General features: G+C 36.9%; 1 protein-coding gene across 5 annotated transcripts in view; it reads left to right on the forward strand.

Annotated features, from left to right (window-relative positions):
• The window catches only part of PHKA1 (phosphorylase kinase regulatory subunit alpha 1), a 120382-nt gene extending 101723 nt beyond the window's left edge, over window positions 1-18659 (forward strand). For 3 of the 5 annotated variants that reach the window (XM_058658340.1, XM_058658342.1, XM_058658343.1), the window contains 6 exons: window positions 12-50; window positions 1820-1870; window positions 12155-12325; window positions 14860-14913; window positions 16694-16894; window positions 18085-18356. In XM_058658340.1, the coding sequence (XP_058514323.1) occupies window positions 12-50; window positions 1820-1870; window positions 12155-12325; window positions 14860-14913; window positions 16694-16894; window positions 18085-18258 (690 nt within the window). In that variant the 3' untranslated portion in view covers window positions 18259-18356. Of the gene's footprint in view, window positions 1-11; window positions 51-1819; window positions 1871-12154; window positions 12326-14859; window positions 14914-16693; window positions 16895-18084 lie in introns of all 5 variants that reach the window. The other 2 variants (XM_004592796.4, XM_058658341.1) reach the window with 2 other exon arrangements.
• Window positions 18660-19166: the final 507 nt, after the last annotated feature.

The raw sequence follows: 19166 nt of genomic DNA on the forward strand, positions 1-19166 counted from the left end.
TTATTTTTCAGGTGGATTTTCGTAGACTGTCTGTCTCAACTGAGAGTCAGGTGAAATAGCTAGGGATCCTTGGACATAGTTTAACTTGCCTTTAATTCTATGTAGCATGCATGAGCTCTTAGCCTTTTTACAAATAAGATAACATACAATGCAACAGCTTGTTTGAATCTCAGTTGTAACAGTCATCTTATCACTTTCCTCTTTCTGGACCAAGCTACTTTGCTAATTTTAGGAAGAAGATAACTTGCATCTGTTAGCAAAACATATATGTGTGTATATAGATGTATGTATATACGTATTCCTTTTTTAGAACTGATGTGTAATTTTGTTATTAATTCTCCCTATAAAACTAAACCTAGACTTCTAAGTTTTAAGAATAAGTACTAGAAAAAAGGAAATCTGTAAATCTATGTTCAGATATTTTTCCTCAATTTAACTATTAGTGTCACCATTATGAAAAGCCATTGTAGACACATAGAAAAGCATTTACTTCAGTCTGACAGTTGTTGGAATTCACCAACCAACATATTGCCCTCTCATACTTTTCCTTGTAGAGAAGACTTCATGAGTTGTTGCACTACATACACATTAAAAAAAAAAGTTTCCCTAGCTTCCTTTAAAATTCTGGAAAATAATATAATTTCAATGTCTCTAAAGTTGAAAAGGTACTAATTTGGTCACTGAAAGATCTCAAATAAAAAGCTTAAGATTACTTCCCTTGCTTCTAGAATATTGACAGCTTGTGATATTAAAATACATCTATAAGAAGAATGTGAACTGGAGGCTTTGTTTTTTTAGAGTAATCAGAAATTATTTAGGCAAAGAATGAGTCAATGCGTAAAGTTTAATTTGGAGTAAACTTCATTTGGGTGCACCTTTTTACAGCACCTGTATTTGAGCAAGGGCAAGAACAGAATGGAATAAGAAAGGACCTTGAGTTGAAAAATAAGTGTTCCCTTTCCAATTATTCCCAGATAAATTGAATAATCTGAACATTTTCCAATTTTAAAGGTAAAAGAATTACATTTAGTATTGAAAAAAATACTAAATGGTATGCAATCCTTTTTTTAGATCTAGAGTGATTAAACTTTTTGTAGTTGTTTATAGTCATATAGTGTTACTTACAAGTTCATTATATATTTAAAACTGAAAGTTTATGTCCCAAGCTAGATTAATATGATATTAAGATTTGACCTGCTCAATTATATCATTTAAGTTTTTTCTACACATTCACTACTTGCAGGTCTTCAGGGGAAGTCTTTAAGGGGCTATAATTTAGAGAATTAAGAGCCCTAAATTTTCATTACTTTCTTCTCAGTATTAATTTTCATTGCTACTTGCATGCTGATATTTTATGTTGCGCTAATTTCTTTTCCACCCCTCACCAATGCCCTCTTTTCTGATATGGGGGAGAAATTAAGATTATTTTCTAAAGTTAATCCTTTATCGTGTCTTTTAGTAGGGATGGGGAAGTCTAGTCCATGGGCCATATAAAACCTATGAAATCATTTGATCTAGTGCTGCCAAAGCAACTGCAGGTGGGAATCAAAATTTTATAGTTGGTTGATTTTTTTTTTTTGCCTTCAAATGATGTTATAAATATCCAAATGGCCCTTGACAGAAAAAAAAATTTTTTTTAAAAAAAAAGGTTTCCCAGCTCCTGTTACAGGAAGGCTGTTTCATCAGCTTTTTACTGATAATCCTGCTGGCTGGTTGCTTAGTCTGTACTTTTGCTCTACTTATAACTTTTTAAAATATAAGTAATTATTTCTTTGCCTTATCCCTTTAAAATTTTGTTTTTTTTTTTTTTTTTCCATAGCCCAATGGTGGTCATCCACTGGGAGTAGATTTGATGTCACCATCCTTTCTGGTAACTGCTGCTATCTTTTATTAATGCCATTCACAAGTGCTCTAAATATGCTGTTATATAAATCAAGACATACATTGGTTGAATAAAAAAATCAAGAACTAAAACAGCTATAAAGCAACTTCAGTGTGGGGGTGAAATATTTCCATTTCTTTTCTAGTAAGGCAGGAAAGGGAGTTCTACTCCATCTTCTTTTCCATTTCAGAACAACAAAACTTAGTTTAAGGAACAGTTGTTAAGTATGTGTTTATTCATTCATTCCTTCAACTGATAGAATTTACTATATTCCTGCAATGCACCAGACATTGTGCTAGACAGTGTAAGTATCACCTAGAAACTTCAAATGCAGATCAGAAGTACTGCAGGTGATACCTAGCAAGCTGTGTTTTGGTTACCTCTTTAAATAATTCTGTTAAGATTATTGATTCATTTAGTAATTATCATTTGAGTGCCAGTGTTATGCCAGGTGCTATAGCTACAACAGTGAATAAAACAGGTATGTTCTGTGCCCTCATCAAGCTTTTAGTTTAGGAATACTGTTCTTTAAGTACATTTCTTCTATTTGAATCAGTGATTCATAATGGCCTATGATTTCAGATCTCTTGAAGAAATCTAGGACGAATGACAACCAAACAAAAAATACAAAAATTTTTGAAGACAACATTGGTGTTTTCATTAACCATAATTATATACCCTGTAATGAATTAATAAAGCTTGTTGAACTATGTCAGATCCATGTTAGTAGGATAACAGCACACAGAAGAAAATTTAACCTACAAACTCAAAACTATTAATATTTTATTTAGCAAAAGTCTTGATGATACAATATCAGACATACACCCTTTTGAGTTTGACCCCAAACTGAACAGCCTACATTCTTGATGGTAGAGAACAACAATGGAAATGGATTACATAGCAACTCATCTACTTGACTGATCATTATGATAATCACTTACCAATAGAAATATTTGGGAGTACATTCTTCTTTTGCATAGCAATAGCTGGTGATTTAGACTGGTAACATCCCAAATTGAACTTGGAAAAGCTTTTTTTCTTAGAGAATATTTCCTCTTCCTTTTTTTTTTGAAAAATGTATTTATTTTTATTTGAAAAGCAGATCTACATTAGAAAGGAGAGTTAGAGAAGGTCTTCTATTCTGTGGTTCACTCCCCAAAAGGCACAACGGCCAGAGTTGAGCTCATCGAAAGCCATGAGCCAGACACCTCTGCTGGGTCTCCCAAGTGGATGCAGGGTCCCAAAGACTCAGACCATCCTCTGCTCCTTTCCCAAGCCATAAGCAGAAAGGTGGATCAGAAGTGAAGCAGCAGAGATATGAACCAGTGCCCGTATGGGATGCTGGCACCACAGGATGCAGGATTAGCCTATTGAGCCACAGTACAAGCCCCAGAAAATATTTTTCTTTTTTCTATTTTATGGGGGGTTTTTTTTGACTCTATATTTTCTCCATTGTATTTCTTTACTTGGTGTAAATTTTCAGTGTTCGTGAATCAAAACTTCATGCTTTGTATTGCTGAATAGTAGTCCCTTACATTGATACATGTTTTATTTATCCATTCATCAATTGATAGGCATCTGAGTTTTATTTTTTCACTTTTTTGGATCTTATCTTGATATAAACCTTTATGTATAGCTTTCTGTAAGGATATAGACTTTGATTTCCCTTGGATATGTACCTAGGGGTAGAAATGCTCACTCATATGCTAGGAACTATGTTTAGTATTCTGAAAAACTGCGAAAGGTTTCTAGAGATGTCATTTTGCATTCCTACAGCAATGTGTGAAGGTTTCAATTTCTGTCTTTTTTGATTTGTTGCTCATGTTTTTGGTTTCATATCTAAAACAGAAGCAAGCATTTGACACAATAGTTAAAATGCCATTTGTGATGCTCACATCCTATTTGGATAGCCTGGTTTAAGGCCCATATCCTTGCTTCCAACCCAGCTTCTCGTTAATGTGCACCCTGGGAAGCAGCAACTTGGGCCCCTGCTACTCATGTGGGAGAGCAGGATTGAGTTCTGGTCTCCTGGGTTCAGCCTGGCCCCACCCTGTTTGTTGCAGACATTTGGGGAGAGGCTTCAACACAATAAACTGCTAAATACTAAAATGAAAATAGACACGAGACAGCTGAATAGTATCCTATAGCCAATTTAAAATAGATAGAAGCCAGTTATATACAAACTATAATTGAAATGTTAATGAAGTAGTCACAGGATGTGGTTAAGAACTCGCAGTGTCTAACATATCAGTCACTCAATACGATGTTAAATAACCCCGTAATGTTGGAAACTGTTGTTGATGTTATGATATGTCTTTTAATTGGTCGGAACGATGTTCTGCCAGCTATGTCTTCAGACCAGAGTTGGTCTCCCCAAGAAACTGTTGAATTCAGCTGGGCAATAAGATACTGGACTTTATGCATGGCACATGCTTGTACTGAAAGAAACAAGACTGGATTTGAACTATAATACTGCAACAAGGTGGAGCAATCCACCATGGGGGGAGGGCATGGAGCAGGGATGGGGGAACATCAGAGCCTATGAAACGTTGTTATAAAATGAAATGCAATAAAAATATATATATTATAAAAAAAGATGTATAGAACCCGGTTGTAAAAAAAAAAAGAAATCTATAGGTAGTTCTTTAAGTTCTTTTAGCTCTTTAAGTCTATAGTTGTGATTACATTGGTGTTGTCTCCAAGGCCACTCCTATGTTCAGTGATTCACTAAGAGAACTCCTAGATCTCAGCATATAGTTGCACTTACAGTTAGGATTTACTAGAAACCCTCATTCAATCCAGGTTTCCAGATGTCAATCATGAGTCAACCTTGTAAGCAGGACCTTTCAACATTAGCAGTCCTGAAGAGTGATCTATTTGGGTTCAATTTTTGTGTGTAGTATGAGGTTGATGGTCCAACTTAACTGTTTTCTTCTTTATTAATAAAACAGACATGTAATAATTTACAGTTGGTTGTGGGAGTAACACAAAACTGATCAAGTGAAGGCAATTTTTTCCTTGCTTCACGTTTTCCTTGTGTTTATAGACTTGCAGCTTCTCTATTCTAGTTCTTGATGCTATATATAATATCTTATTTTGGATTACAACCACCCTACTGTACTGTAGAATATTAGAACTTACTGCTTGTGTCTTACTTAGCTTCTTCTAGTTTATGACTGCTTCTGTTACTTCTTCTAATTGACCATGTTTTCCCAACTTCCTTCTCCCACAATCCCAGCCTGCAGTAATCACTGTCTTAACTTCAGACTAAACGTCCACACATGCAAGAGAACACATAGTCTTTTCAGTGTCTGGCTTATTTCACTTAACATACTGAAATAGCATCCTTTATACATATATGTGTCTCACATTTTATTTATCCATTCATTCACTACATTAATTTCCTATCTTGACTAAACAACTACATTAATTTCATATCTTGACTATTGTGATTAGTTAGTTCTACAATGAACACGGGAGTGCAGACATCTATTTCACATACTGATTTTCCTCCCTTTAGATATATACCGAAAAGTGAGAAATAAGTCATTGTGATAGATCTGTTTTTAGTTCGTAAGGAATGTCCATACTGTTCTTCATAATTGCTATGATAATTTACATTTCCTGCAGCTACATATAAAGGTTCCCTATTCTCCACATTGTCTCCAGATTTATATATATATGTATATATATACATTTATTTATTAATTACATTACATTATGTGACTCAGTTTCACAGGCTCTGCCCTCCCCCCCACGGTGGATTCCTCCACCTTGTTGCAGTATTGCAGTTCAAATTAAGTCAAGATTCTTTCTTTGCATACCTATATCAAGCATAGAGTCCAGCATCTTATTGTCCAGATAAATTCAACGGTTTCTTGGGGAGAACATCTCTGGTCTCTGGTCTGAAGGTAGAGCCGGCAGAATATCATCCCGATCAATTAGAAGCCCCAGCACAACATCAACAACAATTTACAACATTATAGAATTAATTGACATGGTATTGAGTAACCAATATGTTAAGAAATGGAAGTTCTTAACCACATCCTGTGACTACTTCATTAACATTTCAATTATAGTTTATACACAGAACCAGCTGCTATACACCTTAAAATGGCTATAGGGTACTATTCAGCTGTCTCGTGTCTATTTTCATTTTAGTATTTAGCAGTTTATTGTGTTGAAGCATAATTTTGCTGAACTTGGCAGCATTTAGAATAGTCTAAACTGGGTTATAACTCTAACAAGACATATGTAAACAGTTGAGGTGCAGAACAGTTTTCAGGAGGGGTGTGCAGAGAAATCTTCAATACCCTAGTGAGGAGTAACTAATTTTTTTTTTAAAAAAAACACCTTTATTTGCTTTAAAAACATAAGACTTCTTGTACAATAAAGCATAAGCATGTTTCATCTACAAAGTCAGAATATCTTCCTCATGGAACACGCAGGAAGAAAGGAAAAACACACACATGGCAAAGTAGTCACAGATTACCTCTAAAATAATTAATACTTTCAGCCAGAAAAATTAATCTTTTGAAAACAAAAGTATAACAATAACAAAAAGCCGTATTTCACACCTGATACTAACAGTAAACATTCATAGTACAAAATTATCTGTTAAAATCAAATTCCTATATATTGAAAGTATTAATATCATCAAAATACCCATCATACTTAAAGCAATTTATAAGCTTATTGCAATCTCAAAATACCAAAGACATTTTTTTTCTCATAACTAGAACATTTTTTTTAACTATTTTTCGGATTGACATCATTTCATAACAGCCACATCAATCACAGCATAAATAACAACAGCAACAATGTCAACAACAAATTGTAGCACCTTGATTGAGTAATGTGCCACTGAGTAGGCAGCACATACTTAACTAAAAGGAAACACAGAAGTCTCTTAGGAACTATGTTGCCATTGCATACTCCATGGGTACTTGATGAACTCCACTAGAGAAAAGAAATTATTTGGAAGCAAGCAAACCGACATAAAAACATCAAAACATCTGAGACATAGCCAAAACAGCCAACAGACGCTCAATGGACTATTGGAGTTACCCTTTCCATGTTGGCTTCCTTATATGAGAGAGAATATATGGTATTTATTCTTTTGTGATTGACTCATTTCGCTGAGCAGAATGGTTTCTAGTTGGGACCACCTGGTTTTAAATAGAATAATATCGTTCTTCTTGACAGCTGAATAATATTCCATTGAGTAGATGTACCACAGTTTTTTTAACCATTCTTCCTTAGACGCATTTACTTCCTTAGGAGTAACTAATCTTTGTGTCCTACCTAGTAAGGTATATGTGGATCCACGTTGACTGTTTCCTGTCTGGTTCTAAGCTTTCCTTGTTGTTCTCTGTCTGTCTATTCTAATTTGTTTGTTGTTTGTTTATTTGTTTGGGGGGGGGCTCCTGAGCGACCCTGATGGTCATTACAAGAGACAGTGGGGATCCAAAGTTGGAACTAAGTAAGGACCAGAGAAAGCTCCTCTCCTTAGTCCCGAAGGAAGTTTACTGTTCTGTTTCTGCGGACCACTCAGGGCTCCTGGCTGCAAGGAAGGATTTGGACTTCTTCCATCCATGTGGTAGATACAAACAGGAGTGGGTGACCTCAGAGTTCTCGGCCTCCGAAAGCACTCCAGATCCCTGTTGTCTCCTTGGCAGTTGGGATGTAGTCCTTGGTGCCTGTACTGATAGTCTGGTGCCCGTACTGATAGTCCTTGGTGAGTTCTGGGAGTCTTCAGAGCTGGGATACAAGCCTCCTCCTGTCCCCCTGCTCCACTCTGGGGTCCCCCCCTGCTCTGTGCATATGACCTCCTGTTAAGAGATTGTTAGGATTGCTCCTGATTCCCCCCACATGTCTTTGTAGTTTTGCTATTGTCTAATGCTGACTCAAGTCTGCTGTCTATGAGTTACCAGTTATGATCCTGATAGGTTATACTTCCCATCTTCCTCACACCTACTAGGGTGATGTAAGATTTCTCCGCTCTCCCACACTCTTTCCGAGTAGCTTAGGGTCTTAAAAGTATATTAGGCTTTACAATTCTTTTATGTAGATCATAAGCAGTCTGACTCACATTGATTGTACGTTCATTGGTTACATCACAATATCTTATTGCATGAAATACAGGCTGTTTGGGGTTGGAATAATATTACAGTTTACAGGTACTGTTTTTCAGATTGACATCATTTCATCTTAAATTAAGGCAAACATGTGGTATCTAACCTTTTGGGGTTGGCTCATTTCCCTTAGCATGATGGTTTCCAGTTGGGCCTGTTTGGCCACAAAGAACTGCGTTTTGTTTTGTTTTGTTTTGTTTTTTAATAGCTGAGTAGTATTCCATGGAGTAAATGAACCATAGCTTTCTTATCCAGTCTTTTGTTGATGGGCATTTCGGTTGCTTCCATGTTTTTGCAATTATTGATTGTGTTGGTATGAACATAGGGATGCATGTTGGTTTCTTGTGTACCAGGTGTTTTGGATATATTCCTAGGAGTGCTATTGCTGGATCATATAGTATGCAAATTTTCAGTTGTTTGAGTGTTCTCCATACTGATTTCCACAGAGGCTGTTCAAGCCTGCAGTCCCATCAGCAGTGGAGTAGCTGGTCTAACTGGAGTGAGATGATTGCTATCTTATTATGGTTTCACTTTGTGTTTTCTTGATAGTTAGTGATCCTTAGCAATTTTTTTATGATTGTTGGCCATTTGTATTTATTCTTTTGGGGAAAAAACAGCTATTCAGATGCTTTACCCATTTCTTTCTTTTTTTGTTTTTGTTGTTGGTGGTGGCGGTGGTATTTGTTTGCATTTAGGTTTCTTTTCTTTCTTTTTTTTTTTTTTAAGAACAGAGAGAGAGAGAGATTTCATCCACCGGTTCACTTCCAAAATTACCATGCTGGCTGGGACTGGGCCAGCCAGGCATCAGGACCTAATTATATTATTTCTTTCTGTTTTTTAAAAAATTACATTTACTTATTTTTAAAGATTTGTTTATTTTTATTGGAATAGCAGATCAGATTCACGGAGAGAGGGAGAGACAGAAAGATCTTCCATCCACTGGCTCACTCCCCAGGTAATTGCAACAGCCAGAGTTGATCCAGTCCAAAGCTAGGAGCCTGGAGCCTCCTCAAGGTCTCCTACATGGGTGCATGGTCCCACAGCTTTGGGCTGTCCTCCACTGTCTTCTCAGGCTACAAGCAGGGAGCTGGATGGGAAATGGAGTGGTGGAACATGAACCAACACCCACATGGGTTCCAAGCACTTGCAAATCAAAGATTTAGCCACTGAACCATCACATCAGGCCCAAATTTATTTATTTATATGCAGGACAGAATTAGCGAGAGAGGGATGCAGGGAGAGTGATCATCTATCCATTGGTTCACTCCCCAAATGGCCACAATGCCTGGAGTTGGGCTGATCCAGAGCTAGGAAGCTTTTGTCTGCCACATGGGTTCAGGGGCCCAAGCATATAAGCCATCTCCTGTATGGCTTCCAAGAACATAAGCAGGGAGCAGGATTGGAAGTGGGGAACCTGGAACTCAAATTGAACACCATATGGGACACCAGTACCACAGCCAATGACTTTACCATAGTACCTACTCTATGATTTTTTTTTCTATTTTTAAGACTGAATGCTACTCCATTACATATAAGTATATATCTGTTGGCCATGTGAATACCATCTTTGGTGAAATGTCTATTGAAATATAATTTGGTTGTTACTGGTCCTGTATTTTGTAACTTTATTCACTTATGAGTTTTAGTGGATTCCATAGATTTTCTGTATACAAGATCATGTCATCTTCAGATATAGCCTTACTTTTTTCCTTTTCCATCTGGATATCTTTTCTTGCTTTAATTGCCTTAGTTAGACTCTCCAGTATAAAGTTATATTGAAGTAGGGTCAGGTGTAGTAGCCTAGTGGCTAAAGCCCTTGCCTTGCAAGCGCCAGGATCCCATATGGGCACTGGTTCTAATCCCAGCTGCTCCACTTCCCATCCAGCTCCCTGCCAGTGTCCTGCGAAAGCAATAGAGAATGACCCAAGATCTTGGGACCCTGCACCTGCATGGGAACCCGGAAGAAGTTCCTGGCTTCGGGCTTTGGATCAGCTTAGCCCCAGCCATTGCAGCCGCTTAGGGAGTAAACCAGCAGATAGAAGATATTTTTCTCTGTATCTCTGACTTTCCAATTAAAAAAAAAAAGTTATATTGAAGTAGTGAGATCAGGTATCCTTCTCATGTTCTGATACTAGGAGAGGAAGCATCAGGCTCTGGCTACTTGTTTTTATAACTGTGAGTTCACAGAGGAAAAATGTCTAACATTTAATTATATTGGCATAATTCCTTTCTATTCCTAATTTCTTCAGTTGGGTTTTTGTTTTGTTTTGTTTTTAAATCCAGAAGACATGTTGCATTTAGTTAAAATCAGGTTTTTTTCTGCATCTGTTAAGATGATGTGGATTCTATTATATTGCTATTACATATAAAATTCATATTCAGAAATCAAAATAACTTGAATAAACCCCACTTCATCATGTTGTATAATCCTTTTTGTCACTGAATTCAGTTTATTGGATTTCCCTGAGATGCTTTTGTCTGTTTTAGTATCAAGAACATTTTTAAAAAGTGTTCCTTTCTCTATTTTGGGGGGGATGGGGGAATGGGGGAGGGTACTGAGAATTTGTCAGAACCAGAATCAGTGTTAATTCATCTTCAAATATTTTGTATAATTAACTAGCAAGATCATCTGTACCTAGATTTTTCTTTGTAGAAAAATTGCTACTAATTCAATAATTTTGATTGTTATAAGTCTACTCAGATTCTGTTTCCTTTTTAATCATATTGGATAGTTTGTGTCTTTCTGGGAATGTGTCCATTTTATCTAGGTTACATAATTTGTTAGCACATGATTGCTTGATAGTATATCCTTATATTCCTTGTTATATCTGTAAGATTGGAATTGATGTGCCTAATTTTTTTCTGTTTATTGTTATACTTTCCCGTTTTCTTCAGATTTTCAAAAAAAAATGTTTTGGTTTAATTGATTTTCTGCACTATTTTTTTTTTGTTCTCTATTTCTACTCCAATCTTTATTATTTCCCTCCATTTGTTTTTTTTTCATTATCATAAAATAAAGGTTTATTTTTTATTGGAAAGGCAGATTTAGAGAGAGAGAGAGACACAGAGAGAAAGATCCTCCATCTCCTTATTCACTCCCCAAATGGCCATGGCCAGGGCTCGGGCTGAGCCAAAGCCAGAAGCCAGGAGCTTCTTCCAGGTCTTCACATGGATGCAGAATCCCAAGGCTTTAGGCCATCCTCTACTGCTTTCCCAGGCCACAAGCAGGGAGCTGGATAGGAAGTGGAGCAGCCAGGACACAAAACGGCGCCCATATGGGATGCTTGCACATGCAAGCGAGTACCTTAGCCACTAGGCTACAGTGCCAGGCCCAAGACTTATTTATTTTAAAGGCAAAACATTGGAGAGAGAGTTGCAGAGAGAAAAATTTGTCCATCTGCTAGTTCACTCCCCACGTGTTCATAATGGCTGAGGCTGAGTCAGGCAAAAGCCAGGAGCCATGTTTGACAAAATTCCAAATTCTTGGGCAATCTTCTACTATTTTTCCAGATGCATTAGCAGGGAGCTGGATCAGAGGTGAACCAACGGTCTGGTCTTGAACCCTACATAGGATTAACCCCCTCTACCACAATGCCATGCCCAATACTGAAATTTATAACAAATTTCTCTTTGTAGCTGTATTCTATAAGTTTTGATATGTTGCATTTTCATTTTCATTAATGTCAGTATTTTTAATTTTTTTCTCCAATGCATTAGTTATTTAAGAGTATATTTAATTTCCCCATATGAGTGGTTTTAACTTTCCTTCTGTTACTTATTTCTGATTTAATTATGCTGTGGTTAAAGATATACTTTGTATGGTTTCAGTTCTTTTAAATTTATTTATGGTAATGTTTTGCCACCTATGAGAGCAGTAAACTAAGCCAAAGACCATGTAGAATTTTAGCAGATATAGTCAAATAGTGAAAGGTATCAGTGAATTACCTTCTGAAAAGTTTATACCAGTTTGCAATACTACCAATATACTTCAGTCTGCTGCCCTTCTTGCAAGCTTTCTGTCTTGACTGTTTCACTTGATATGTATTGTATAACGTGTAGTGTGTTTATTGTTCACTGTGCTATAATACTTCATTAGACAAACAAAGATTTACATTCTTTTCTCCATACTTCTCCCAAGTCACCTGGAACCTCCATGGCTACAAGTAGTGGATCTCTTCCTAGTCTACCTGATCAGCAGACATCTAAAGATAGTCGTCAAGGTCAATGGCAACGCCGAAGAAGGCTGGATGGAGCACTAAATAGAGTCCCAATTGGATTTTATCAGAAAGTGTGGAAAGTTTTACAGAAGGTAAATATAACTCATTGTAAATGTCTGTTTTTCCTTCTGAAGTCCTCAGTAAATAGATGATGAAATTGTGTGTCATATACTGCATTAAAAACTAGAAGAAAACAAAATGGAACAAATGATTTGTCACTTTGGCATTATTAGCAGTTTAGTCTCTTTCCACTGTTTTTGCTGTAGTGCTGTTTCTAAATTAGATATTTTATTTTTTTCCCTTGAATAATTTTTTTGGTACTAACATTTTTTTAAAATTTTACATATTTTTAGAATTATCATTTTATGATACAGTTCCACAGGCCCTGGGATTTCCCTTATCCCCTCCCCAATTCCCTCCCCCCTCACTGAGTTCCCCTATATCATTACTATAGTATAGTTCTTCATACACAGTCATATGTCCATCATTGCAGGAATGGACAATGGCAGAGAGTCCAGCATCCTATTGTCAAGATATAGTAAACAGTTTCATTGGGAGTCCATCTCTGTCTGGAAGTAGAGATGCATACTACATTGTATCCTCACATCTGGATATGATAGTCTCCACTACACAGTTTAAATGAAAAGCCACAATACAAAATCAATAACAGGAAGAAAGATAGAAATTTACTATGCCATGAAGTCAAATAGCATGCTGCTAGATATGATAGTCTCCATTACACAGTTACTCCCAGTAAAATAACAACAGAAGACCAAATCAATGAACAATCCATTGCTAACATGACAGGACCAAATTACCACACATTCATATTAACACTGAATGTAAATGGCTTAAACTCATCAATCAAACGTCATAGATTATTAGACTGGATTAAAAAACAAAACCCATCTATTTGTTGCCTACAGGAGACACATTTCACCAACAAAGATCAGCAGAAACTACATCTCATGGATCTTGATGTTTTTGTTTTCATTAGTTTCATCTCTTCAAAGCAGTTTCTTCTGATTAAAATCTTCAGTGACTCATAGATCATAGAGTGGCATCATTGTCTGCAAGAAGGTCCTTGAGTTTCATTTCTTCAGTGATACATTAGTCATTTGGTAGCATTTATTTAACTTCATGGTGTTTTTAATTTATTTTTTTCCTTCCTGTTGTTGATTTTGTTTAGTGGCTTTTCATTGAATTAAATATTTTAAATCACCACTTCTCAACTTTGGGCCATAGTTAGACACAATGGAACATTGTGATAAATCTGTTGCTAATCAAATGAATTGGGTACTAAAGTGCTAGCTTCCTTTATAGCCATTGGTGTTTGTATGTTTTGTGATAGAATCAAAACCTAGACTTGACATCCTAATTTAAGAGGCAAAATACACACCCTCTGGGTTTTTTTGTTCTATTCCTCTCAGAGTGTAACACTAGTCATTTTGCATGTACATTTAAATATTAATACTTTTCTGTGCAAGTGTTACTTGGTGTATGTATTATGCAATGAAAAATGTCTAGTAGAGTCAGTAAACCTATTGCATTGGACTCCTTATCTGTGATTGTTTAAACATAGTGTTTGATTTACTTAGAATCTAAGAAGTCATAAACTCCGAATGCTTGGTTTTTTTTTCGAATGCTTCTTAATGATTACATTGATAGCAAATGGGAACCTTAAAATTTCATTCATTTGCATAATATTTGTTGAACATCTGTGCACCAGGCACTGTACTCATTTCTCATTCAGCAAAGACCAAAACATACAATAGTCTCTGCCTTCACGGAACTTGCATTTTACCAGGAGGAAGCGAACAATAAATAATAAACACATAAAATAGGTAATATGTAGAATGTTTTTTAAAGGTGATAAACACTATGGAAAAAAGTAGAGGAGTATAAAGGTATGTATGGGGGAAATTAACTGCTTAAATAGAAACTGTGGTAATGCACAGGTTTGAAAGTATACACCTTGAGCATTTCTTGCAGCCTAAAATCTTTGTGAAGGCACGATCGTACTGGAATCCAACATGATGTCCTCCCAGGTATCTCTGAATATTTCCAGGTTGTCAGTGCCAGCAGGTAGATCTGGCCTACCTGTTCCACGCCCCCAAGTAGAGAATGAACTTTGTGTCTCCAATACTCCAACCTTGCATCTTGGCAGCTAAAGATATTGTCCCTATGGCAAGAGCATATGGTCTGTTGACAGCTAGCTGGCCTGTGATTGCTCAACCTATACCCTGTGAAGCATAACTAGAAATATGGGTCTCCAGATCAGACCCATAGGATACAATGACCACTGCTTGTAAGGTCTGTACCCCATGTTGAAGTACTGGACCTACCTTCTTGTTAACACACCTACAAAGCAAGTACTTGGGTCCCTGTCACTCATGTGGGAAGCCCAGACTGAATTCCTAGCTCCTAACTTTGACCTGGCGTAGCAGTTGTGGCCATTTGAGGAGTGAACAGATGAAAGCTATTTCCCTATCCCTTTCCTTCTGTCGTCCTGCTTTTCATATAAAATAAATAAACCTTTTTTAAAAAAGAAAGAAATACCTATCTGCTTTACAGGTCACCAGTTATTAGCCTACCCTTGTTGACAACATATTTTTCTGCCTTGCAGTGTCATGGACTTTCTGTGGAAGGTTTTGTTCTTCCCTCTTCAACCACTAGAGAGGTAAGAATCTGTGTCCTTCACATTTATGTGACTGATTGCTCACCTGACCAAAATATTTCAGCAATCACTTTTCAAAGTAACAGACCTATGCTTTTACAAGTCGACTGAATATTAAATGCATTTGAAGAAAGGAAAGAATTTGTTAAATTGAATCTAAATACCATATAATAATTATGTATCCCATTAATTATGCAAGTATGGCTTCTTTTAATGACCGATTAAATTCATCTGACTTATGTAAATGTTCAAGAGGGCAGAAAGGATAGAAATCTGAGAATCAATGGCTTCTCCTGTTCCTTCCCCATCCTTATCATTACCACCTCTTTCTTAGGGTACTTATAGAGCATTATAGCTTAAGGCAATGACCCTCATCTCTCACTGTACATTAGAACAACCTGGACTCCCCTAGCCAACTTAGTGGATTAGAATTTTTCAGGGATGGGGCCTGAGGATCTGTAGGTTAAAGAAAAAAAAAAGTCTATAGGACAATTCTGATACATCGCCACCATTGGAAAACACTATTGCAAACCACAGATATTGATTATTAGAAGCCTTCATATTGTTCTTTTTGTGGGGAAAAAAAGTGTTCTTTTTGTCCAAATCATCATCTTCCCTATTTGTCTTCTCTTTGTCTTTAAATAAGGTTGGAACTTTAACAAAATTTATAATGCACTCATACCTAAACAGCACCTTTAAAAATCTTTAAAGTGCTCTCTCATTATTTATTTTGATGTTCAACACAAGTGTGTGAGATAACTAAAGAATGAATGGTCTCCTTCAATCTACAGATAGAGGGTTCACCATTGTGGCACAGATGCCTGTGACCCCGGCATCCCACATTTGTGTAGGTTCCAGTTCTGGCTGCTTCATTTCTGATCCAGCTCACTGTCAAAGTACATAGGAAAGCAGCAGAAGTTGGTCCCTGCACCCTTGTGGGGAGACCTGGATGCACCTCTTGGTTCTTAGCTTCAGCCTGTCCAATTCCAGCCATTGTGGCCATCTAGAGAGTAAAGCGGTAGATCAAAGATCTCTCTCTTTCTTTCTCTCTCTCTCTTTCTCTTTCCCTCTCTCCTCATTTCCCTCCCTCTTTATGTAACTCTGCTTTTCAAATAAGTAAAAATAAGGGGGAAATTTTAGAGACTTTTCAAAATCAAAGAACTAGTAAATGACTAAGACAGCATTAGAATGTAGACCCTTTGCATCCCAAGTCCACATCACCGCTCAGAGCACATACTCATTACAACTTCACCAGTGATTATTCCTCCATCCCTTCACCCTATAATGACATCACAGGTCCTAAGATCTATTTTATTTTAATAGTACGTAGGTGTTTTATGTAATTCTAATAGTCACATATGTACAAATTTGAGTTCTAATTAATTTTCCCTTTCCCTTTATTCTTTAAATGGTTCCATAAAACCTCATCAAGTTCCTATGCTGTGCTATGATGTTATTTATATAAACATTCCTATGTTTAGGTTATTTCTAGTTTTTACATGTATGACTAATGCACACAGAGGAGGGTTTTGTTCCCCCCTTCTTTGAATTACTTCCTTAGAATGAACTGTCAGAAATAAGATTATGGATTACAGGGCACTGACACTTTTATAACTCTTGTTCTGCATTACCAGATTGTCTTTCAAAGAGACTGAACCAGTTTACTCAGTTAAAGGGGGCTGAAGCACTGCCTGTGGCTGTTGTGTTGTTTACTGCCTTTCAAAACAGGTGAGCAACGCCTCCTGAATGATGGACTCTCAGGATGCTATTTTCTGTCTCACAGATGACTCCAGGAGAGATTAAATTCTCTGTTCACGTGGAATCTGTCCTGAATCGTGTGCCTCAGCCGGAGTACCGCCAGCTTCTGGTTGAAGCCATCCTTGTTCTCACCATGCTGGCAGATATTGAAATTCATAGCATTGGAAGCATCATCGCTGTGGAAAAAATAGTGCATATCGCCAATGACCTGTTCCTTCAAGAACAGGTAGATAAACCTGTTTTTCCCCTCAAAGGAAATTGTTTGAGAGTAACCTGTACTTCAGAACCCTTCATAAAGCCTATGTCACTTTCCTGTCCCTCTGTCATAGCTCTTTTCTGGATCTCTTTTATAGGATCTATGAGATGTATGCAGTGAAGTAGGCTGCAGGATGACTTCTGTCTTTTATCATATATTCTGTGGTTTGTGTTAGATGCTTAGGTTGCCTGGAACTTATATATTACTATTTTCCCTGAAAAGCTTTGAGGCATTCATAACATATTCCAGTTTTCTGATCACAATGCTTTTTATGGTGCTGAGAAATTGATAAGAGACTATTTGTTAGCATATCCTGACTATTAAGGAAAAAAAGATATTTGAGTTGTTTTACTTTTACTTTTGCTACTTCCCTAATGAAAGCTATAGAAAACTTCTATTTCTACATTTGTCTTATTTTAAAATAAAACTTCTGATAAATTAATCCTATTAAAAATGCAAGTATTGATAGAAAGTATTCCAAATTTTGCCCAGAATGAGCAAGAATGCATAAGGAGGACATCACTGTTGTCAGTAGGAAAATCTCTAAATCCTACTGTGAGGTGAAAGAAAAGTATCCAGAATTTCCTGAACAGTCCTGATTTTAAGTATTCTGTATTCCTGTCAATGCCTGTATCAGGAAAAAAAAATGTGATCCCTCTCAGGCATAGACTGTAGCCTTAGAAAAGTTATGGTCTGTGCATTAAGTTGACTTAGAAAGAAATCATGGTTCAAACACCAGATGAATTAATACATACAAGCTGAAATCAGTAGTACTAGATAGAGTCAGGCCAAAATTCTACTGTTATGCTATATGTTTCCTACTGTTATGATCTATGTTAACATTTGCCTCTGAACAGACACAATTCATTTAAGTATTACTGTATAATTTACTTTCAAAAATATATTGTAATGAGGAAAATATGAAGCAATAACATGATAGTAATTATCATGATTTAGAGATCTAGTGAAATCATATGTGTGAAAACTCATATTCAGTCTTGCATGCGTAATCCTGACCCTTTTCTGGCTAGGCAAGCTAGGCACTAATTAATTGGTTTGGAGAGAAGGCTCTTAGTTATACTGATTAAGAGTTAACTTAGGGGGATCACTAATTTTTCCTTTCCTCTTTATTCTCCCCTTCCCTTAAAAAATACAAACAGAAAACCCTTGGCGCAGATGATATCATGTTGGCAAAGGATCCCGCATCTGGCATCTGTACTCTTCTGTATGACAGTGCACCCAGTGGCAGGTTTGGCACGATGACCTACCTCTCCAAGGCAGCCGCCACCTACGTGCAAGAATTCCTGCCCCATAGCATTTGTGCCATGCAATGAAGGCCTTGGGTCCTGGCTTTTGAAAGAGCCTTTGAAAGTTGTTGTTGATTGTGCATGGATGTGAAATGTTACCACCTAATCACTCCCACTCTGCCTCTTTCCTCCTGAGAAGAGAGAACATCTCCAGTAAGCTAACTGCTTTAGAAGAAGTGAACACTACTCTAAGAGCTCCCTTCCAGTGTGTGGATGTTCAACCATGCCTGTCTTAGCAGCTTGACTTCTCTCATGGTTCATAAAAGTTCGCATGTGTTTTTATTCTCTAGACCTGTTACCAACTTAGTTTTCTAACTCCTGTTTGGGGAGCAGGTATTAATAATAATTTATTCCAAAAGTTTGATTTTTTTCCTTGTTGTGGTTTTATTGTGTGTATGTGTGGTAGATGTTGTGGGGCATAATTTAAGTTGAGGAAACACTATATGGTTGAATTTTATGAGGCCATAAATCAGAAATATCTATCCTAAGTGCCTTTGTCAGGTGAGGGGGGAGGGAGTCCTTGTCCTCTCATAGGCTGACTCACATTGACTGGCGAATTATTGCTGCTAAAATTATTGCCTTTGTATCTGTACACATAACGCTGAGTCCTACTATATACTAAACTACCAAAAATGCAAATGCATCGTGCAGGTTTAAGGATTTTTGTATTAACAGTTGAAATCACATTTTATGAAGATGTTTGATACTCAGAGATATCTTTACAACAGGAAGAACAGAATAACCCAGAGAAGCAGAGCCAGGTGCCTGATTGCGTAGAGTAACGGAAAGGAGAATAGTTCTAACAGTATCTTACACATGGGTATTAGTGAAGGGCTAGTTCTCTGAAGAAAACTTTGATCATCTAAGTCTTACCTCTGAAGAGTGCACCAGCACACAGCTCAGAGAACAATTGAGGCCTCTGTCTTTAGCAAAGG

This window comes from Ochotona princeps, chromosome X (assembly GCF_030435755.1).
Source record: "Ochotona princeps isolate mOchPri1 chromosome X, mOchPri1.hap1, whole genome shotgun sequence".
In the NCBI taxonomy this organism is placed as follows: domain Eukaryota; kingdom Metazoa; phylum Chordata; class Mammalia; order Lagomorpha; family Ochotonidae; genus Ochotona; species Ochotona princeps.